This window comes from Malania oleifera, chromosome 4 (assembly GCF_029873635.1).
Source record: "Malania oleifera isolate guangnan ecotype guangnan chromosome 4, ASM2987363v1, whole genome shotgun sequence".
NCBI classification, from domain to species: Eukaryota; Viridiplantae; Streptophyta; class Magnoliopsida; order Santalales; family Ximeniaceae; genus Malania; species Malania oleifera.
Window position 1 is genome coordinate 112,528,755 of NC_080420.1, and position 24,493 is coordinate 112,553,247.

General features: G+C 39.6%; 1 protein-coding gene across 1 annotated transcript; it reads right to left on the minus strand.

Annotated features, from left to right (window-relative positions):
* Positions 1-10,853: 10,853 nt before the first annotated feature.
* Positions 10,854-13,291, minus strand: LOC131153142 (probable serine/threonine-protein kinase PBL7). Its single transcript, XM_058105232.1, has 6 exons — positions 12,841-13,291; positions 12,457-12,701; positions 11,964-12,349; positions 11,503-11,635; positions 11,204-11,293; positions 10,854-11,114 (listed from the first exon to the last, which is right to left on the minus strand). The coding sequence occupies exons 1-6, from the start codon at positions 13,160-13,162 to the stop codon at positions 10,953-10,955; spliced, it is 1,338 nt and encodes a 445-aa protein (XP_057961215.1). The 5' UTR covers positions 13,163-13,291; the 3' UTR covers positions 10,854-10,952.
* Positions 13,292-24,493: the final 11,202 nt, after the last annotated feature.

Below are 24,493 nucleotides of genomic sequence, written 5' to 3' on the forward strand. Positions count from 1 at the left end.
CCTGGTCTTTTGCCTCCGATCTCTATAATAGCCACCTCTTTTCCATGAACCACGGCCAACTCCCTACTGGGAACCGAAAGGTGCGGATCTTTTCTTCTGCCTCTGCTCCTCAACCTCTAACCACTCTCAAATCTTTGCTATAGTGGCTTTATCCACCACCTCAAAAAAATCATGCAACTTCAATATCGATACCTGCTTATATATTTCCCTCCTCAAGCCTCTTTCAAACTGTCTTACCTTCTTTGCTTCATTTGGTATGATGTACGAGGCAAAGCTAGATAATTCGATGAACCTCTCTGCATACTGTTGTACGGTTTGTTGTCCCTACTTCAAATTCAGGAACTCCTCAATCTTAACTTCCCTAGATAAAGCCGGAAAATACCTGTCAAAGAATATCTCTTTGAACCGCTCCCATGTCATCTCCACGAGTATTGCCCTCTGTTGCTCTAAGAGTTTCACCGCCGTCCACCACCTCTCAGCCTCTTCAGTCAGTCTGTAGGCAGCAAACAGCACCCTTTGCTCCTCAGAACACTGCAGTACTGCAAATATTTTCTCTATCTCGTGCACCCAGTTCTCAGCAACTGTAGGATTTGTTCCTCCTGAGAAAGCCAGAGGATTCATCTTTATGAATTTCTCGATCGAGCTACCGTGGCCTACTGATGGACCACCCTGTTCCCTTGAACTCCTGGCAATTTCAGTCATAACTTGCTATGCCACGCTACGTAAAACAGCATCTGAATCACTGCTTGCAGCACCTGAGGGTCTAGCACCCTCATTCCCACTAGTGTGGGCACTACTGCCACCAGGATCCATCCTTAAAACAAATAACTTAATATAGAACCCCTATCTATATATATCACCCAACCAATATAGTATATACTCCTAATTAATTCATCTCTCCTGATCTTAATCTAAGGTTCAATCCTACAACCTAGATACCCAACCTGACGATAGTTTACTATGACTTTCATGAAATCGTCACCCCAAGAAAATCCCACAAACCATCACAAAAGTCCTGCATCTAGACTACAAAACCAGACCTCAAATCCCCTTATCCTATACTCTGGTATTATTACTGCTGCACTTTAGAGTCTACAAAATCTAGTATCCTAGGCTCTAATACCAAACTGTAATGTCCTGCTTATCTTAATCATATAATAGAACATAGTAAATAATATAGTCAACCCAAACCCATGGGTAACGAGGACACCTGTCATTCACAGAAAAAACCTAACTAGCAGTAAATATAAATCACATTCTCAAAACCATAGAATACATATACTAGAGTTAACTATAATCCATCACATTCTGTATTTATATACAATCTCCAAAATACCCAAAAACAACAAAAAGTAATTCCTAGGATCCTATAACAAAAACCGTTGATCCTAGCACAACACTTACGCTCCTAGTGGGGTAACTCAATAAACTCAACGGCGGCCATAACCTGCCGGTTCTTCTGGGTTTCCTAAAAATCATTTAATGTTCGGGGGTGAGACACTTCTCAGTAAGGGAAAATAAACTAAATACAGTTGTGTGGCAACATGAATATTTAATGCAGTTATACATATTCAGTACATTTCATATATCTGAAAACATACATCATAACATAGTGAATAATCATATACTTTCATATTTTCTAATAATTCATACTGATCATGAAATTTCTGTTATAGCTGTTAATACGGAAAACGTACCCAAGATGAATAGTTAGTTGATGTCATATATTACCCCCCCATGATGGGTTGTGCAGCCCGAAGGCGGGACCCGACAATGGCCGGCCGATCACTGCCGAGTCAAAAATATCTGTAAGTACGATGGGCTCGCCACACCCTGGTCCGGACTATCAGGTGGACGTCTACAACTCTACATTGAAAGCCACATCGACTATCCATCTCCTACCCCCTCGTGGGGTGGTTAGCACAAATTTGAACATAGATATTTGATCTATATAGCTACGGTATCGTGCTATTGAACTGAACTAAACTAACATCCGCGTTTTGATAACATATAGTACATGATAATATAGCATTTAACATAAATGGATTGATAGCATTTCTATACTTTTATAAATATGGCCTCGTGCCGAACATTTTGTAAATATGACCTCGCGCCGAACATTTCATAAATACAGCCTTGCGCCGAAAACATATAACATACACAACCTTGCGCCGAAAATCTCATACATATCATTTTGAGTAAATAAGTCATTTATCATGTACTTCAAAATTATCATATACTGCATTATTTCATAATTCCTAAAAACATGCTTATTCATAAAATTGCCATATCATAATACTTTTCATGAAAGTAATATTCATGCCACACAAAGCTGAGTAAATTCGTACATTTCATTATAAAATCGCATTTCCTGTATAATATCAGTATTTTTCCAAATATGCATTTTTACCATAATATATCAATATAATACATGTTTTCCTGAAAATTAATTTGTTGATAAATAATAAAAAATTGCATGGAAAATAACTGCTTTAGTTTATTCCCTTATCTGGTACTGAAAAGAAATCCCCTAATTTCACTCATCCTGCACCCGTAGGGTTTCCCATTCAATACCCTAAATTCAACAATCCTTAGAGCTAAACTTCAATATTTTCACGTGAATATCATTTCCTATAACTATGAAAAGACCAAATTCAAAAAAAAAAAAAAAAAAAAGAGTCTCACCTGAACGTAGGGATGAATTTCAACGGAGTTCCACCGATGATCCGCTCTGAAAAATATGCAGAGAACTTCTCAAAGAGCGTTGTGGTGGCTTCAAATCCTCGAACCGGCAGAAATCTGGCCCTAAATCGAAGAGAGAAGGGAGGGAAATCAAAGGGAGGAGAGATCGAGAGTTTTGCGCTAAAAATTAAGCTTAAAAATGAAGTTCGGGCTATTTATACACTAGCCTTCGTCGACAAGCCACGTCATCTCGTCGACGAGGTCAAAAAGGCTCCTCGTTGACGAACTCTCCCCTTCATCGACGAAATTCAGAGTGGCCCAAAAAACTCTCTCGGTATCTTCTCGGCAATGAGCCACGTCACCTCGTCGACGAAGGCTGCTGCCTCCTTTTGTTCAAATTCCATTTTACTCTTTTCTTTATTATTTAAATACCATTATTCCTCGAGTTGTTACAATCCAAATCTACATAGGTTGTTTCATTTTGAACTGGTTTTTCGGGTTTTTTTTTTTTTTTTGTTATGTATCTGTCTTTGTACATCACCTTTTCATTAAAGATCACATCTCTGCTTCTGATCACCTTCTTGTTTTCATCATCCCAAATGTGATTCCCATACTCGTCTTCACCATAACCGACGAAGGTGCATTTTCAGGACTTTGGATCAAGCTTGTTTCTGACATGATCATTAACATGCACATATGATACACAACCAAAAACTTTCAAATGTGAAAGTATCACCTCTTTTCCACTCCATACCTCTTCTGGTAGATTATTGTCCAATGGTAATGATGGACTCCTATTAATCAAGTATGCTGCTGTATTGACCGTTTCTACCCAGAACTGCTTTGGTAAGCCTAACTGCATACGCATGCTTCTGGCTCTTTCAGTCAATGATCGGTTCATCCGCTCGACTAGGCTGTTGTGCTGAGGTGTACCTGGCATAGTTATTTCCATCCTGATACCATGCTCATAGCAGAATTTCTTGAACTAGGTGTCATCGTACTCACCACCGTTATAGGTTTTCAGTTTCTTGATTTTCAAACCAGTATCATTTTTAGCCATTGCTTTCCAAATCTTTAAAGCATCAAAGACATCATATTTTTATTTTAGGAAGTAAACCCATACCTTCCAAGAATGATCATCAATAAAGGTCATGAAGTAATTCCTTCCACCTGGGAATAAGACGGTCGTCGGTCCCCATACATCTGAGTGGACTAGTTCAATTCTCTCATTCTTTGGGGTACCAGTGAATGTTTGGAAACTAACCCTCTTTTGTTTCTCGAGTATACAATATTCCTTTGAGGCTGGCCAACTGGGAGTAGGTTCCGACTGCTCTTTCTGTGATGCTATTTCGACCTTATAAAGATATTAGTGCTTTCACACTGACATTGAGACATAAAACATTCGACCAGTTTCCTAGCGTGACACGCTATGATCACCATCAAAGACAGGATTCGAGGTCATTGTTGAGAATTCCACTTCTGAGCTTATCCCACATTGGAAAATTTGAGTGGATAATGGGTGCTTATATACATGGTTGGACCCAAGACCCAACTGGCTTAAGCTTTTGGGTCAAGTTGGTGTTCACCTATGTGTATCAAGCCCACCCATGGGCTCCTCTAGTCCTAACAAGTAGTATTAGAGCTGACAATTTGTAACTCTGGGTGAGCGACATCATAAAAGTTGAGACATGAAACTAATTCTCCTGACGTGCTAACAATTGGAGAACCAAGTGTGTGATCGAGGCCAATAAGGATCATCTAGCTTGGGGATGGATCCAAATAAGGTCAAGACGTGGGAAGTAGGATTGGTTCGAAGGCACATGGAATGTAATCCGAGGCACGTAAGGTGCCAGTGGTAAGGACCACTTGAGCAATAGGTTGGAGAATTGAGCTTACTTTCATAAGGGAGACGGTTTCCATTCAAGGGGGGGGGGTAGTTGGAACTCACAAGTGAAGGGGAGATTGTTGAGAATTCCAATTGTGAGTTTGTCCCACATTAGAAAATTTGAGTGGATGATGGGTGCTTATATACATAGTTGGACCTAAAACCCAATAGGCTTAAGCTTTTGGGTCAAGTTTGTAACGACCTGAAGAATAATGTTATTTAAATAATAAAGAGGGAGATAAATGGAAAAAGAAACATAAGAAGACGACAGACTTCATCGACGATATTGTACTTTGGGGGTAATAACCAAAAATTTTTCCTTGGTCCTTGTCAACGAATACAGGGGATTCGTCGACGAGGGTATAGCAGGACCTCGTTGACAAGGGTGAGCTTCGTCGATGAGAAAATACCGGGAGGATGTTTTGGCGACTCTGAATTTCGTCGACGAAGGGCAGGGTTTGTCGACGAATTGTCTATTGACTTCGTCAATGAGATGACGTGGTTCGTCGATGAAGGCCGTAGTATAAATAGCCTAAACTTGGTTTATACGCATAGTTTTCGGCGTAAATTTCTCCTCTCTCTCTCTCTCTCTCTCTCTCTCTCTCTCCTGGATGGTTCTCCTCCCAACTTTCATCGATTTCGACCCCGTCAGTCGCCGAATCGACGTTTTGAGGCCACCACGATGCTTCTGGCGGAGTTCTCTTCAAGTCTGTTGGGGTGGATCGTTGGTGGAATTGAATTGGATTTCTCCCCATAATTAGGGTAAGGTCTTTTATTCAGTTTTTGACCTTCTAGTAGTTGTAGGAAATAATGTATGCCAAGAAATATTGATATTCTATTCTGGAAAATGTGGTTTTCAGGGTGTGGAATAGGAAACCCTGCGGGAGTAGGATCAATATACGATAGAGGCTTTTCGACAGTTTGGAAAGGGAAACATGTTATGCTAGGAAAACCTAGTATGATTTCAGTATGAAGTTTATGTTTTTACCGGATTATTATTCAGAACAGAAATTTAGGCAAATTATTATCGATGTTAAAGTATTTTAAATTATTGTGTGGCATAAGAGTATGAATATAGTATAAAAACATGTTTTTACAGTATTTTCAGGAATATATTTTATTGAATATATAGACAATGAAATGCGTTTATAGTATCTTTCAGAATACCATGATTTTACAGTTTTTCAGCACCATAACGGGTAGATTTATAGTTTATCTCAGAGAAATATAGTTGATATAGTTACAAAATAATACAGTATCATGGTTTATACAGTTATTACAGTATCATAGTAAAACAGTTAGTTGTATATTGAAACATATTATATAGTATCAGACCCTGATGGATCAGACAGCAGAGCACGGTACTGTAGCTATAGATATACAGATATTTAGTTCAGAGTGCAACCACTTAACTCAGATAGTAAGTGGTATGAGGTTAATCGTGCCTAGTTGTGGACAGGCTCCCCATCAGACATGGGTTGAGGAGGGCCGATCTGATCGACGAGTAGAGTGGTTTACCCTGGTCGGCCAGCCAGGATAGATACAGCCTTCGGGCCGCACAACCCTGTCATGAAGGGTTAAATCATGTCATATAGCCATACAAGGAAATATTCTCAGTTATTATAGTATTATCAGATTTTCTGAAATAATAGTATTATTATGAAAAGTAATTTCATACAGTTTGACATGTTAAATTATGTAGTTAAAGGTTTTATAATATGTTATGTAGTATTAGCATTTTCAGTTTTAGTTATTTGTACTACTCTTAACTCAGATTAATTTTAATAGATCCACATCTCAGTAGCCACACACTAGTGATAGCATGTTTCATCTTACTGAGCTTTGGCTCATCCCAGTGTTGAATTATTTTTCAGTTGAGCTAGTTGGGCGAGCGGAGCAGGCTCGCAGATAGAGGAGCTATTAGTTTGCCCTTTTAAGGGTGAGTGTTTTTGGGGTTCAATTTTGTTAGCCCTGGTATTAGTAAGAGTAGTTCTTGAGAGTACAGTGAAATATGTTATATTTATGGAATATTTAGACACTCTGGTATTGTATATAAATAAGGTTGTATTTCATGTTATTTGCTTTCTGCTGTGTAGGAAATTGTTTTAATTTAAAATAGTAAAGAATGAAATTTTATAAGGAGATTGTTACAAAGTTGGTGTTCACCTATGTGTATCAAGCCCACCCATGGGCTCCTCTGGTACCAACATCAGATTCCTTTCTACTCTGCACACCATGTGTTTGTTGAAAGGTCTCATGTGTAGTTGAGTCTGAACCAGAGGTATATAGCTTAAGATATCCTATTATCATTTTCATCTTCATTATCCTCTTTGGCGGATTGTGGTTGATCCATTTTTAAATAATGGTTAAATCCCAGAAGATTAATTTTACAACTAATAAATCATTCACTTAGTTATTCCAATATTATATATATATAGACACACAAAATTGGGAGTTCTACAGTACAAGATGTTGGAGAAGTGATCCACGAGCAACAATCACACAAGAAAAATTATACAACCAAAAATATGAGTCCAGATTTACGTGGTTCGGTCCACTGTGACCTACATCCACGGGAGAGCACACAATGACTAACTAGGGAGAATTACAAGGAGGAAGAGGCTACTGCCCTCAAATCCTCTCTCTCTCTCTCTCTCTCTCTCTCTCTCTACAACACACTCTGCCTCACACACTATGCACACCATGACACACCACACCCTGCAACTCCCTCTCTCTACACACACACACACACCTCACAGCTCTCTGCTGCACATAACACGGCCTTAAGCCCACACAACTCACCACACACAATTACACACACATACATAAAATATATATATACACAAATGGGAGGGAGAAGAAGTCAAACACAGTGGCTGCAAATTCAACATGGTAGACAGCTGTTTGGTGGCCGTCCGTCTCCAGTGTCAACGATTGCGGTTGGGTGGTGCGACTGCTGACTCCAATACGAGCCACACCCTAACAATCTCCACCTTGGCGAGTATCAACTCCTAAGTCCACAACTCCACCTTGATACGAACTTGATCAAGACAAATCATCATAGCTTGGTTCAAACGTCTAAACCATGCAAAGAGTACTACCTTCTTCATTAGCAAACCGAACTCGTTTGTTCGTTTCTGACGACCCACTACTATCATCATCTGAGGTCAAACCACTAACCACTGTGGTTCCCATCAACTGATATAGCCCACGAGACTCCTTCCCAGTAAATATCATTAAGTCACATCAGGTCACCTCCATAGCTCCACCTACGACAGAGATTTGGCAACCCTTAGAATCCAACTGACTAAGGGGGATCAAATTTCTTTGCATCCTTGGAACAAAGTTTACATCATCCAAAATACGAACTGCTAAAACAAGCATCTTCAACTTCACAGATCCAATCCCTTTGACATTGCATGAAGACCCATCACCGAGTGATACTGTACTGTGAACTTCTTTGAAAGAATGGAAAAATTCCTTCTTAAAACAAACATGAACTGAACTCCTAGAGTCCAAAACCCATCCATTATCGTTTGGACTGCTATGAGCATTCATGTTCTTTCCCATCAATTTCCATCACTCCCTCTTCATATGGCTGTACTTCTTGCAGTATTGACACTGCACATTATTTTGATTTTGTTGATGTAAGTTGCTCGCCATTACAAGGACCTCATCATTACCATACTATGTGGCATGCTCTAACACATTGACACCATCTCGTGTCTTCTTTTCTTCTTCGTATCGTTTTCGATCTTCACAGTCCCTCTTGAAGTGCCCTTTTTAATCACACCAGTAGCATATGACCTCGCTCGTATCTCGTCCTCTTGATTTTGAACGCCATTGTTTACCTCCAAGCTTTCAATCTTTGCTTCTTCCTTGTCTATCACTATTAGCTACCAAAGCTTGCTCATGAGACGTCACAATTGGCTTTCTTAACGTCTCAGAATCTTTAAGTGATGTCATCACATCATCCAACTTCAAGGTATCCTTCCCTACTAGCAATGCAGTTACCAGACCATCAAATGAAGCTGGTAGAGATGACAAAAGTAGAAGCGCCTTATCAACTTCATCAATTTTTACGTCGAGGCTCAACAATTAGGTCAAAATCTTGTTGTAATCATTTATGTAATAAAAAAGACTACTTCCCTCATTCATTCGTAGTTGATAAAGTTTCTTCTTCAGAAACAACTTATTGGTAAGGGACTTCAACATATACCTTTGTTCCAATTTCTTCCAGAGCTCCATTGGTGAGGTTTTGTCTAACACTGAATATTTAACTTCATTTTCCAGATACAATTGGATTGTGCTGACCGTCTTCATCTCCAATTCGGTCCAATCATCATCTTTGATATAATCTGGCTTCTTCTCGATCAACGGCTTGATCAAGCCTTGTTGAACCAAAATATCCTTCACCGTGCTCTGTCACAAACTGAAGTTGTTCTGCCCATCAAACTTCTCCACCTCAAAGTTTGAAGTGCCAACACCAGCCATTCTACTCCTAATCTCACAAAATGGACACCGCCAATGGCTTCGGAACGGGCGAAAACCTTAGAAATGGTTTAAGCTGATTGAAAAACCAACCCAAAATGGCTTCGAAAAGCCCGGTCAAACTTCAGGTAAAATCGATCAAAAATAGTCAACTCTCTATTAACTTTAACGGAATATTCCTTTCCTTAACGGAATATTCTTGACGGCGTTAATGACCACTGGCACCATTTGTTGATGTGGCGCCACGGGGCCCACTTGCTGACATGTCCTGGAGTCCACCTACTGATGTGGCACCGAGGCCCAGCTCCGGTAGGGCCCACCTTCTGACGTGGCATGGGGCCCACCGCCTGTGAGCCCACCTGCTGATGTGTTTGTGGGTCCCACCTACTAACGTGGCGTAGGTCCCCCGCTGACATGACTATTGACTGTGCAGCTTACTTAGCGCTGATGTGGCCGTGGACCTGCTGATGTGTCTGCTGACTCAACGCTGGCGTGGCACTGACGTTAGTGTCTTCAACCTGCAAATGCTCGCCGGACATTCGTTGGCGCGTAGGCGCATGTGAGGGCACCTTCCGATCACCGGTGGGCGTGTGGTAGTGTCATCTCTCCATTAGCGGTGCATGTGGGCGCGTGCGACCTCTTTTGAGTTCTGTTTGAGCTCCGGTTATAGTCGTTGGCTTCGTCTTGACGAGAGGAATGTTTTGGTGGTCTCAAAACCGAGTTTTGAGCTACTGGGTAGAGGCTCAAATTTGGGAATTTTGCTCCAATAAGGCGATTTTGCTCTAACCTCGCTCTGATACCATTTGTTGGAAAAGTGATCTACGAGCAACAATCGCACAAGCAAAATTGTGTAACCAAAACTACGAGACCAGATTTACGTGGTTTGATCCATTGTAACCGACATCCACAGGAGAGCACATAATCACTATAATCGGGGAGAATTACAAGGAGGAAGAGGCTACTGCTTTCAATTCCACTCTCTCTCTCTCTCTACAACACACTCTGCACACCACAGCGCACCACACTCTGCAACTCCCTCTCTCTACACACACACCTCACAGCTCTTTGCTGCACACAACATGGCCCTAAGCCCACACAACTCATCACAAACAATTACACACACATACATTACATATATATATACAAAAATGGGAGGGGGAAGAAGTCAAACACGGTGGCTACAAATTCAACATGGTAGGCAGCTATTTGGTAGCTGTCCGTCTCTAGCGTCAACGATTGCGTCTGGGTGGTGCGACTGCCGACTCCAATACGAGCCACAAACTAACACAAGATGCCCGCTGTAAATGAAGAATCAGAACTTGTATACGAAGCACATGGTCGATGGTCCCTAGCTGCCTCTTGATTTTGCTTATTCGTAACAGCTGTTCTTGTATGCCTTATTTGCATGCTCCAGTGCGTTTTCCACCTTCTCGTTTTATACTTAAAAATGAATTTTCTGATGAGCATAGCTGTTGCTGATGCCACATTTTGTTAATAACTTTGAAAAAAAAGCCACCCAAATGTTAACTTGTTCTTAATTGCACTCTCTGGTTGAAATTGAATGATTTTATTGACTTCGCACGGAACAATATCAGTACAAGTTTATTTATTTAATTTTTGGTTGGGGGTTGGGTATGCCTTATTTGCATGATCCAGTGCGTTTTCCACTTTTCTCGTTTTATACTTAAAAATTAATTTTCTGATGAGCATAGCTGTTCCTGATGCCACATTTTGTTAATAACTTTGAAAAAAAAAAAAGCCATTCAAATGTCAACTTGTTCTTAATTGCACTCTCTGGTTGACATTGAATGATTTTATTGACTTCGCACGGAACAATATCAGTACAATTTTATTTATTTATTTTTTGGTTGGGGTGTGGGGGTTGGGACAGCCCCTAACACCTGTGGCTTACAATTTGATTTAGAAATCTGGAGGAAGTAGAGGGACAAATAGAAGAAAGGTTCTTGACCAGGGGGATCAGGGACTGCGCAACATCTGTCATCAGAGGCCGGTAATCCGCTTCTGGCTGCAAACACACAGCTGCGATAGCGGCCACCTGCAAATCAATATGAGCAAAAGAAAATACAGCTTCAGTTGGCATGTTAGTTTCTATTATGATGATGGGTATAGAGAATCAAAGCTGACCTGAATCAGGTCCTTCTTTGAGTACTGGCCTTGTAGAGCTGGGTCAACCATTTGTACTACATGTTCTCTGTTGGTTAACCTTGGGAGAGCCTGACAAGTTAAAGAACACACCAGAAGCTTTTGAGATTTGGAACTTGCATGATGTTAAGTTCTTTCCTAAATGTGATATAAAAGGTGTTGAAAAGGGTTCCATGATGACATAAAATCATTGCACTGCCTCTATAACCTGTTTTGGGTATTTTAAAATAACAAGAAACTCGACAGATTTAGGGTGAAGAGTGATGGTTTCTTTTACTAACCCAAGAGACAAGGACATGTTCTCCAGTTGGTCGCTTGTTGTCGATTGGGACACGGCCTGTTAAGAGCTCCAGAAGAACCACACCGTAGCTGTACACATCTGACTTTGTAGTAAGTTTACCAGTTGAAGCATACCTACATTACCAAAACAGATAAAGAATCACTTGATGAACTGTTGTCATTAGCGTCATCACAATTTTATAGAATTAAGGCCATTTGGAAGCTAAGAAACAAGCTTGTACCTCTAAATCATTTTTTTAAGAAGTAATCACCAATGGGATTTGTTCTTCTGATTTTTTTACCATACCAACTCCCAAACAGATCCAAAAATGGAAAAAATAAAAATAAAAATAACAGCTGGCCTGCGTGGGAGCGGAGACCTTTATCCTCCCCATGTGCATTCTTGTGTGATGTCACATTTAAATCTTTGTTTGGATTCCAGGATGGTTAAGAGAGTACTCACTCGGGTGCTGGATATGCAGTGGTCCCCAGCACATGGGTTGATATCTGACTGTTGATCTTCTCCGAGCCTGTCTTGGCCAAGCCCAAACCTGAAACCTTGGCTCTAAAATTTTGATCAAGCAGGATATTGGTACATTTGAAATCACGGTGGATGACCGATGGGACGGAGTGCTCGTGGAGGAACTCGAGGGCTCTAGCGCAGTCGAGGGCTATTCTCAATCGAGTTCCCCAGTTCAGTGGCTGCTGTTGATTGTTGTGGGGATGGAGATGTTTCTGGAGATTCCCATTAGGCATGAATTCAAATATTAGAAGCCTGTGGTGTTGGTCTGCACAGTAGCCAAGAAACTCCACTAGGTAAGGAGAGTGCAAATGGCTTAGTAGATCCACCTGAAATGGAAAATGAGGGTAAGGCTCCCTTTTTGTATTACAAGGCTTCCCTTCTGTCCGTAAGAAACAAGAGCAAGGAGAAACAAAAAAATAATAGTGGAACTCACCTCCATCCTGAAGGCCCTCTCTGCTTGCTTACCTTCCCTGTGTAACACCTTAATTGCTGCCAATGTCCCATCTCTCAGGATCCCTCTATAAACCACTCCAAACCCTCCATTGGCTATCACATTTGCTTCACTAAATTTATTTGTGGCCACCACGAGCTCCTTGTAGGTGAGTACTTGGACCCCTCTAAATTTAATAGTTGGCACACATCCTGAGTTCCCACTGTAAAGGCACCCACTCTTCACATCTGCCCAATTGTCAAAAATCAAGAAATCAATTTATGCGCTCACGCGCGTGTGAATTTATGTATGATGTTCTTGGAAAACGAAGTATTTGCTAGAATGAAATGAGGTGAAATGGGTTTTTGGTATGTATTGAGAGTTCACCTGGGCTTGAACCAAAATTTGTCGTGCTATGAGCAATGGGCTCGCAGTTTGTGTTGTTGATGTTGGTCTTGCGTTTTCCACTGCCATTGGTTTGGCTGGATTTTGGGCGTCGAACCATTAGTACGACGCAGAATATGGCAGCCAGAAGGATGATGGAGAGGATGGGAATGATGAATAAGAGAATGAAGTTGAAGGGGAGAAGGCTATGGTGGTGGTGTTGAAGGGGTTGAGACTGGGCATGGTGGTGGTTCTGCTTGTTTGTATGGTTGTTTGCAGTAAGACTAGGTGGTCTTGTAGGAGCAGCAGTGGTGTTCATTTCCATGAGCACACAGAATTCAAGAAGGAACAACCCAACTCAAAAGGACTAAAAAGGGGAGACAGAGAGAGAGAGAGAGAGAGAGAGCGCAGCAGCAGCCAGCAGGGGATATGATTGTGGAGGCTGTGTTTCCCTTCTGTGGTGGTCACTCTGCCTGCATAGCCATGTGATCTCTCTCTCCCTCTCTCGTGAATGGGGCCTTCTGTACTTCATTCGTCCCCTCTTTTGTATTATCTGAGGTATTTTCTTTGTCTATGAGAAAATCTTGGAAACTTTTTCCCACTATCACTTCCGCAGTCTTTCAAATTGTATAATGGGCTAATAATTAATCTGCAGCCGGCAAAGACTATATCACCTTAATTCTCAAGAGACCTGTGACCCTTCTTTCTATTTGGATAATGACTTGGTTCATTACTCTTGTGAGGTTGAGTGGAAGGCCTTGTTTGTTCATTTGAGAATTGTTTCGCTTTCAAAATGAATGCAAGAGGAATGACTACATACTTGAATGGACACAAGGCTTAACAACTCAAACTTTTGGGGTCTCATCGATATATCAAGTCTACACATGCTGAACTCTCAGTTGCTAATAATTGGTATGAAAGCCAACAATTCAGATCGACTCAAACGTCCATGCACGTGTTCTGTTGATGTTGTGGATTTTGAAAAAAAAAAAAAGGAATTTTCCATTTATAAGTTATTCAAAAGAATTGTTAGAGTTGTGAAGAAGTGTCTTATAGAGATGCCCTCAAATTTTAATGATCTAAGGTTGAATATATATTCATGTACATGATGGATAACCCTATAGTAATTAATAATCCATCAATTTTTTAGATATGAAGACTTTATGGGTATAAATAGAATGAAATCAAATTTGTCATTTAATTTTTTACAAGTTTTTTATTTAATTTTTTTTATCTCATTTCATTGTCAATCACGTCATTCCATTTTATGAAGTAAACTTAAATGAAAAATGAGACAACACCGGATTCCAAAATTGACTTTTGGGATGTGTTTGAGAGTGAGGATTTCTTCAAGTTTTGAATTTGAATGAGATTTAATATAATTTCATATTTTATTTTGTTAAATTTGGAGAAAGACATTTTTCTATATTATTATTCAACATTACAAGGGTGTGTATATATACATATACATGAGTCAAGGAACAAGATCCCAAATTACTCCTATATATCTGTTCTATAATAATTATACAATAATTGAAAAATGAAAAGTGTAGATATTTCTCTAATACACCCCCTCAAGTTGGAGCATGGAGATCCATAATGCCCAATTTGCGTGATAAATCTTGGAAATGTTCGCAACCCAAGATATCGACAAACTGACTGTGGGTAGGAATATATTTAGTTAAGAAGAGGCCATGTGTAACAACTCGAGATTTTTACACATTGCCTCGTCGCCGAACACAGGGAATTCATCTACGAGTGCATAGAGGACCTCGTCAACGAAGCCATGCCTCGTCAACGAGAAGATATCGAGAAGGGTTTTTGAGACAGTCTGAAATTCGTCGATGAGGGACGAAGTTTGTCGACGAAATTATTGAAGGACTCGTCAAGGAGGTGACGTGTCTCGTCGACAAATCCAATTCTATAAATAGTTAAAACTCATATTTTTATCAAATTTCAGCACAAACCCTTTCCTCTCTCTCTCTCTCTCTCTCTCTCTCCTACGACTCCCTCCCCTTCTCTCTTCGATTTTGGCCCCATTTCTCGCTGGATTGAAGATCCGAGGCCACCACGACACTCCTGCTGAAGTTCTCTACAAGTCTGCCGGAGCAGATCGTGGGGAAAGTTAATTTGAAATTCATCCCAAATCCAAGGTAAGGAATTTTGTTCAGATTATGCATTCCTGTAGTTATGAGAAATGTTGTAGGTAAGAAAATACTGATATTTTGTTCTGAGGGATATTGTTTTCAGGATGTTGGGTTAGGAACCCTGCGGGTATAGAGTTAGAATTTAGTATAGGCTTTTTTAGAGCTAAGGTAAGGAAAATATGCTATGCTAGGAATTTTTATAATGTTACCAAAGATTTTACACATATGTGCATACTAGTTTATTACCCAGTTTTATAGAATATGAGTTTTAAATACTTGTGTGGGTTGAGTAGATATTTATGTGATGAAGAACCTCTATAGTTTTTTTTACTGTATATCATACTATACCGATTACACAGATATAGACAGTATATTACATATATTTTATCCAGAACAGTATATTATAGTTCTATTCAGATCAGTATGTTATAGTTTTATACAGATTAGTATATCACATATATTTATCCTGATTAGTATATTACACCTTTACTCAGATTAGTATATATTACAGCTTTATACAGAACATTATATATAGTGTTTATAGTATGCCATGTTTCCTATTACCATAACAGATAGAGTATACAGACAGAGCAGTATACAAACAGAGCATATAGACAGAGTATACAGATAGATATACAGAGATAGCATCAAGATGCTATAGATACAATATACCGAGATTACAGTATTTACTGTATAGAAAGATAGCATTATGGTAATTTTGGAAACATGATGAAAACAGTAAAAGAGTATATATATATATATAATATCAGATCCCTGAGGAAAGAATACAGAAAAATATAGATAAAGAATATAGAGCACAGTACCGTTGCTATATATAGATAGAGTGCAACCACATATCTCAGATAGTGTGTGGGTACCATCGACCGTGCTCGGAGAGTATGCAGCTCCCCAGTTCATTGGGTGGAGGGGGCCGGTTTGACGAGGTAGTAGCCAGTCCTGAGCCTAGGAGTGGATGCAGTTTGGCCGGGCTGAGGTAATGTAGAGTATAGTGACTTACCTGGAGGACCGACCAGGTTAAATCTCGCCTATGGGCCGCACAACCCTGTCATGAGGGGTCCAAATCATAATATACAGAATTCTAGGGATAAAACACAGTTATGTATATGTATACAGCTTTACAGTATATGATGAGTATAGTATGATATTAGCAGTATGAAAAGTAGAAAACACAGATGATATAGTTATATTTTAAATTGTGAAAAGAAAGATATGCTTTACAGATTTATTATTGTACTACAGTTTAGTTGTTATTTAAACAATATTCTTAACTTAGTTGCCACACATTAGTAATAGCATATTTCCACTTACTGAGCGTCGACTCACCCTATGACTTTAACATTTTTCAGGTGAGCTAGTTGGGCGAGCAGATAAGGTTCGCGAATAGAGAGTATATTGATTACCCTGGTTTAGAGGGTAAGTTTGTGTAGGGTTTTGTATTTTGGGACAGGTATTTTGGAGAGAGATGTATTATATAGTTATGGTATAGAAATACGAATTTCTGGTATTGTATGATGTGTATAGATGTATGGATTACGTTTTCACTGCATAGGTATGATTTTATATTCAGATTCACCCCGGTGCCTTTCGAGGCTCGAGTTCCATAGCAGGGGGGTATCAGAACAGTTAAGATATATATATATATATATATATATATATAAGTAAATAAATAAGGAGGTCGTTACACCATGTAGTAACTCGATCAATATATATATATATATATATAATAAATAAATAAAGAGATATTTTGGAGGAGATATTTTGAGATATTTATATATAAATATCTTGGAGGAGATATTTATTTTGATTACTTAAAGGCTAAGTTGGGTTTTTTTTTATAAACTCTCATTCTCTCTCTCTCTCTCTCTCTCTCTCTCTCTCTCTCTCTCTCTCTCTCTCTCTCTCTCTCTCTCTCTCTCTCTAAGATTTTCGGGTTGTGTGTTGCCAGAATCGACGATCCGATGTTGCTAAGTGGATCAGGGAAGCAATCTCTACAGGTTTTATGGATCATAATTTCATTTCGGAGATTTTTGAGTTTTTCTCGAAAACCGAGGTAAGGGTCGGTTTTTGCTTTTGTTCTGGTAGATCTGTAATATACAAGATTATACTAAAGTGTTGTTCTTTGAGTATTAGGTTTCGAGATTTTCATGCCATTATTTTGAACAGTTTAGGTTTGGGGTTCGGAAAATTAGGGCTTAAGTTCCGGGTTATTTCAGACTCTAATTCACACGCAAGTAAGGGGGTTATGTTAATACAGTGATTTATACAATATGAATTGATTGTAAAGTTGAAATAACTTTTAGATATCGAGTTATGGCGGTTCTAGGGTTTTCAGGTCTTGGTTCGATAAACCGACTTTATTTTCAAAACTAACCGGTGAAATTCAAATGTTATATTTTTAGAAAATTGTACTTGTCATTTCAGACCTTTTCAATAGTTGGAAATGTTGTTTTTGTTGTTTAAAACCCGTACTATGATATTAACTATTCATATTTACTTTCGGGTTGTTTTCAAATGTGGAAAACTGTGTGGCAGGTGTTGATGTTGTGAAATACTAGAACTGTTGTGAAAATGTAGGAAGTTTATTTGACGGCTATGGGTCGGATTTCACGTAATGATGTGTTTTGTGAAATGATTTCCAAAGAATGTTTAAATTGCTTAAATTGCACGATATGCTTTAGGAACCCTGGGGACTGATTGTGTAGGCACAGATCCGTTGCCAGTGAGGGCACCATACTTTTGATCTATATGAACCCAAAATGTATTGACACAGTAGGGGCAGTCTTAGTGTGGGTTTGCCTCTTAATCATGTACCCAGGCTGTATTGAGACAGTAGGGGTGGTCAACCCCGATTGTGGGGTTTTATACATGGTATAGAGTTTGAGGGCGTGTCTTATCCTGCATATCTGTACATTTATGTAATTGTTGTTTTATACTATGGGACTATTCATATGATGAAAATGTGCTAATTATTTTACAATTATGGAAACGATGATTATATTTGTTTATGTTTTTGTTAAACACATAAAGCATGCTTGCCATACACTGTTATTAGCTTAATCGTCCCTTACTGAAAGGTGTCTCACCCTATCATACAAACTGTCTTTTCAGGTCCTTATTGAGGTTGAGATTAGCAAGGACTAGGGTAAGGTAGCAATCTGTTTTTGAGTGAGCGTCTCCACGAGCTTGATTTTGTAGGTTATGTTATAGGTTTCCAGAACTTGTAAAATGTTGTAAGACTTAAGGATGCGTCAAGTATCATACAGTGTTGTGTATGAATGTTGGAATAGCAGTATGCATCTATTAGGTAGTTAGAACTATGGTAATAGTTTGATGGATGTTTATGTTTTCCGCTGCGTATATATTTGTTGAGAAGTATATTAGGTACACAGACCTCACTACAGTAGCACTCGGGTGGTAAGTTGGGACCAGGGTGCTACAGGTCGTATCAGAGCCTAGGTTTGCTAGGTTCTATAGACTTTGACGGTCAGTGAGTAAATTAATAGAGTATTGGCTATAATGAGATAGAGTTAGAGGGTTAGTCGAGTTTTAGTCTAGAGGCTTGGAGGCAAGATTTCCTTCGATGATCTTCTGTGCCTTTTCGAGAATGAAAATTTTAGGAAAACCATGGTAAATCCATTGATGGTTTCGTTTCTAGGTTGAGAGACTTGACTCGGATGTCGAGATGAGAGGTTATACGGTCTAGTGTGTATGGTCTGTTGATGTCTCGAATACGTGTTGATTAATCTTCTTGTTTCATATTTGTATTTATTGTGTTAAATTTGGAATGATTAAGTCGGCTTTTACCTATATACATGATGGAACCCAGAGGGAAGGGGATTATGGCAGGAGGTGATAATCACCTGGATGCCTCTAGTGAGGATAAGACTGAGGCTCCTGTGTTCCTCTGCGATATAACGAGGCAGGCTAAGAAAGAACCCAAGATAGGTTCCAGGGTGCAGGATCAAATGGTTGTAGATAGAGGCTGCACGTACCAGTAGTTCTCCAAAATGAATCTTCCGGCATTTTCGAGAGGGCCAAACCCGATTGCAGCGAAGGACTGGTTACAAGAGATGGAGGATCTACTAGAGGTGTCTGAGTGCACAGAGGAACAGAAGGTTAAATACGCCGCCCTCAAGTTGGTGGGGGAGGCTAAGAGATGGTGGCGATCAGCTAGGTTGGTCGAGGAGCAGCGCTCAGGGTACATGTCAATTACCTGGAGTCGCTTCAGGGAGATGTTCTTTGCACGATACTTCCCCATCGCCACTTGTGAGGTGAAGTCTTAGGAGTTCCTCCACTTGACTCATGGATCGATGCCGGTGCAGCAGTACGTGGCTAGGTTCGTGGAGTTATCTCGATTTGCATCTCACATGGTTTCAGATGAGCCGAAGAAGGCTCATATGTTTGAGAGGGGCCTAAAACAGGCTATATGCACGTAGGTGGCAGCGTTGATGGTCTAGGGCTTTTACGAGCTTGTGGATAGAGCCATGGTGGCTGAAGCCAGCATCCAGGAGGGGGAGAGAGAGGCAAATGAGGAGAAGAGGTTTTTTCCTTAGAATTCGCAGTCAAGTTCCAGCAAGAGTTATTGGAAGAAGTCAGGTGGTCTTTTGGGCCAACAGTAGCAGTAGTCGGGATCTTAGGCTTCCCAGGGGAGTTTGGAGAAGCCAATGTGTCCTAAGTTCCAGAAGCACCATTGGGGCGAGTGCAAGTCTCGATTCATGGGCTGCTACATGTGCGGGGAGTTAGGGCTTCAGATACGATACAGTCGAGCGACAGTGACTCTCCCTTCAGCATAGGCTCAGAACTGGGGTGGTAACCAAGCACCTCGAGGTGGTCACCAGGGAGGCACTACTCAGGCTAGGGTGTACCCAATGATGTTGGGCAATGCATAGAACATCGGCAATGTGGTGACAGATACCATTTATAGCTTATCATATAATGTTGTTGTTCTTTTTTATTCAGGTGCAACCCACTCCTTTATATCTCGAGAATTTGTTAAATGGTGTGGAGTGGAGGCTCAACAGTTAGAGGTCAAGTTAGGTGTGGATACGCCATCAGGGTTAGTAGTGGTATGCCAAAGAGTGGTCAGGGATTACCCAATAGAGATTCAGGGGAGGAGGTTGCCTACCAGTCCAATCGTGTTTGATATTCTTGGGTTTGATGTAATCCTAGGGATGAATTTTCTGGCATCCAGTTTTGTGAGCATTGACTGCCGTAAGAAAGAAGTAGTGTTTAGGCCTCCCGAAAAGCAGGAATTTCTATTTGTTGGGATATGTGCGCGTTCTACACCACGGATCCTCTCGGTGATGCAAGCGAGACAGCTACTTCTAGAGGGTTGTCAGGGATACCTGGCAAGTATGAAAGAGTCACCAAAGGAGGGATTGAAGTTGGAGGATATCTCGGTGATAAGGGAGTTCTCCAATGTCTTTCCTGAAGACTTACCAGGGTTGCCTCTAGACAAGGAAGTGGAGTTTTTTATTGAGTTAGCACCGAGGACGACACCAATCTCCAAGGCACCTTATAGGATGACTCAAGCTAAGTTCAAAGAGCTAAAGGAGCAATTGCAGGAACTTTTGAACAAGGGTTTCATCAGGCCGAGCGTGTCACCCTAGGGTGCGCCTGTGTTGTTTGTGAAAAAGAAGGACGGGTCGATGAGGATGTACATCGATTACCGAGAGATCAATAAGGTGACCATGAAGAATAGATATTTGTTGCCTCGGATTGACGACTTGTTTGACCAGTTGTAAGGCACTCAGGTCTTTTTGAAGATCGATCTGCGATTCGGGTATCACCAGCTAAAGGTGTAAGTAGAGGATGTATGGAAGATTACTTTTCAAACCCAGTATGGCCATTACGAGTTTTTGGTTATGCCGTTTGGTTTGAAGAATGCACCTGTAACATTCATGGACTTGATGAACAAGGTGTTCCACGAGTACCTAGATAAATTCGTGGTGGTGTTCATCGACGAAATCTTGGTGTATTCGAAGAGTCCAGCAGAGCATGATGCTCATCTTAGAGCAGACCTTCAGGTACTTAGAGAGAAGGGACTATTCACTAAATTCAAGAAATGCGAATTCTGGCTTGAGCAGGTTGCATTTCTAGGACACGTGGTGTCTAAGGAGGGGATTTCAGTTGACCCAGGTAAAGTCGAGGCGGTAGTTGACTGGGCGAGACTAAGGAACGTGCATGAGGTTCGTAGTTTCTTGAGTATGGCTGGGTATTATCGCTGGTTTGTTGAGGGCTTTTCTAAGCTGTTGGGCCCTTTGACATAGCTTACCTGGAAGGGTAGCAGATTTGCATGGATTGGATACTATGAGCAGAGTTTCCAAGAGTTGAAGCGGCGCTTGGTCGCCGCTCTAGTGTTGACCATTCCATCAGGGGATGGTGGCTTCGTGATCTATAGTGACGCGTCCTTGAAAGGACTAGGTTGTGTTTTGATGCAACAGAATAAATGACTCACTCTAAAAATGAGTAGCTCAAAAGCTATCCCAAGTATAGGAGTTCTGTCATGTAATATTTAGCTCAAGGGCCAGATCGTCTCCTCAGAGAAGGTAGTTTAGTTCCAAAATTTGTGTAATTCCAAAAGAAATTAAGAAAAAACAAATTATTGAACACAATTCAGATTCAATTCTTGGGATTTTTGCAATGAAATTTAAAACAACGTAAATCCTAATTAGAAATTTATCATGCATAAAAATAAGTAAATAAATGTCAGATTCAATGTTAGAATAATGAAAGAAACAAATCCTACAATCATTCTATTAAATAAAAATACTAACTTTAAACATAAACCCAAACAAAAATAAACTCTAAATAAATAAAAACACTAACTTTAATAGTAAAAATATCCAAAGAAAATATTTAAATGCTAACAAAGACTCCAAATAAGAAAAACAAACTGAAGAATGACCCAAACAAATATTAAAGATTCAATGCAAGACTTTAAAAAAAAAAAAACAATCTAAACTGAATAATTTAAACTAAAATAAAATTTCAACCACAACTTTTTATTAAATAAATAAACTAAAGAAAGGGAGTAGAAGAGAAAGAAAAATTCAATTTTAAAAATAATTAACAATATTTAAATAACAAAAAAATCAAACAAATTTTTTTATAATAAAAATAGATCCAGCAATTGTTTAAGATTCAAATAAAAAATAAGGAGAGAGAGAGAGAGAGAGAGAGAGAGAGCATAGTTGTGAGGAATCTTGAAGAGCTACTATTGCTGTTGCCTCTGCGCACAACTGCTGCCCCCAAAGGAAAGGTACTCTCAACGGAAAAAACAAAAAAACAAAAACCCCTACATCCCTAAAAGCAAGCCTCCTCCCTTTTGACTTTTCCCTATCCCCAAAGAAGACTCCCATGCAAAATTGAAGACCCAATGCATGGTTGAAGGACCCAGTTGCATCACGCGGTCACATCATTTTTTTTCTTTTTTTTTTTTCTTTTTTTCTTTTGTTCACACATAGTCGGTTCTGCACTTTCAAACCTGCTTTTGACCTTCCTACAGCTGTAGCTCTCAAAACTCAAAACACGAAAGTTGTAGAGAATTTTCTCATATTTCTAGAGAATTTTGAATCATCTCAATTGGATCTTAGACGAGAAAGTTACACCCAGATTACGAAGTAATGTTGAAATAGTCCATAAGTGCACATCTAATTTTGACCTTGATGCAGCCAGTATCTCTCAAAATGCAAAACATGAAAGTTCTAGATGGTTCTCTTAGATTTTTACAAATTTTTGAATCATCTGAATCGGACGTCAGAAGAGAGAGTTAAGCACATATTACAAAATAGTATCGAAAACGGCCTCTCTTGCATGCATGACTCGACTTCTGAAAATTATCCTTTAAATGTCCATGAAAATCCTGGATGCTCATGGTTTTGAATTGAACTCTGCCTCACGTACACGACATCTCTTCATGCTCACGACCCGCGTACATTCTAATCTTGAATTTAATTTCCAGAATTTTTCGTACAATAATAAAATAAAATAAAATCCGTAAATTATTGAATAAAATTCCAAATATTGTAAATTGGGTGCAAAGTTAAAATATTGAACGTAATTAGGCATTTAATTAAAATTATAATCCTTAATGTATGAATTTAAATGCCTAATTACGCAACTTTGACGCATAATCACACCCCCCAACTAAAGTTTTGCTAGTCCCTAGCAAGATAAAAAAAAACTAAGAAAACTACCAAATCCTATCTACCTCGTCTTTTGTGGGAAACACAGCTGCATTTACCGAATGCAACAAGGCTTTAAACCCCTAGGTCGATCCTACTGGACGATTTGTAGTCTCATGAGGGTTTCCAGGGCGACACCCACAAACACCAATTCCAAAGAATATTAAATGAATGTACATGCAACACAAATATACTATTTCATATACAAAAATATCACCAAATTACACACAAGCTCATTTCTACATAATTGACGCAACTCTGAAGCAAGTCACTCATGTAAGTTTCATCATTATATAGCCATTAAGAACAGTATACTCACATAAAGTTAACCAGCAATTACAATTCAGAATTAATAAAGCCATATAAATTCGAGTATAAACAAGCGAAATCTCGAGGTATGTGTAATGTGTATAACTCGTTACAACCCAAATACTGGTGGACACCTAGAGAACGGTCATTTTGACTCGGCCTAACTGGTATACCTTCAAAAACACCCAAAAAGGATGAGTTCACTCGTCATATGTGAGGAGGAGTGTCGCGATCAAATATCCCACATATTGTATGGAACAAACGCTAAATGTATGGAGTGGACTAGTCTAAAAAGGATCCAGCCTATTTGTGAGGTGTCGGATCCTTCACCCTAACATCTTCTCACATACTCACCATACCTAACCAAGGTCACCCTAGATCAACTTATTCAAAAACCAGGTGTGAATACATCTGAAGCATTAAGCTGTTGAAGAGTCTTCATATGTGGAGAACATGTGTCATGTCCCTAACTCTTTGTGGTGTGTGGAGCAGGTATTAACCTTTCACTTTATGTGCATTTCTTTTTTTCTTGTTCTTTCTTCTGCTCATTCTTCAATTTATGTCTTTTCATTGTCAATTAGGACAATTATTACACTTCTTTTATTGTCTTCATACCACCCATGTGAATTAAGCTCGAATAGGAGTCTACGAACTAAATCTATCTCTAGGGGGCTCAGCCTTCACATTTTGAGTAGGCTACAAGACCTAGGTTTCTATCTCCCCACTAGATGTCACCTCTAGGATAGCAAGTCAAAAACATATACTAGTGTACAAAGAATATCCCGAAAAAAAAGGGAAAGTTGAGTTTCATGAACCCTCAGCTAACGTCAAAACTCAAAAGAACGATAAATGATTCAATAGTACCTTACATGGTGTCATAGTTCCCATGGGCGCTCTCTCAATGCTCACAAGGAACCCTAAGTGCTACAAGTCACGTGAATGTATATTTTCAAGCTCATGAGATACCATGTAAATACAAGAATTTATATAGTC

Excerpts from the sequence above, each read along its gene's own strand:
- LOC131153142 (XM_058105232.1), bottom strand. The coding sequence starts at position 13,162 with ATGGAAATGAACACCACTGCTGCTCCTACAAGACCACCTAGTCTTACT. Across the intron at positions 11,294-11,502 it reads AACATGTCCTTGTCTCTTGG|GCTCTCCCAAGGTTAACCAA; the intron begins GTTAGTAAAAGA and ends TTAACTTGTCAG. Across the intron at positions 11,115-11,203 it reads CAAAGAAGGACCTGATTCAG|GTGGCCGCTATCGCAGCTGT; the intron begins GTCAGCTTTGAT and ends ATTGATTTGCAG.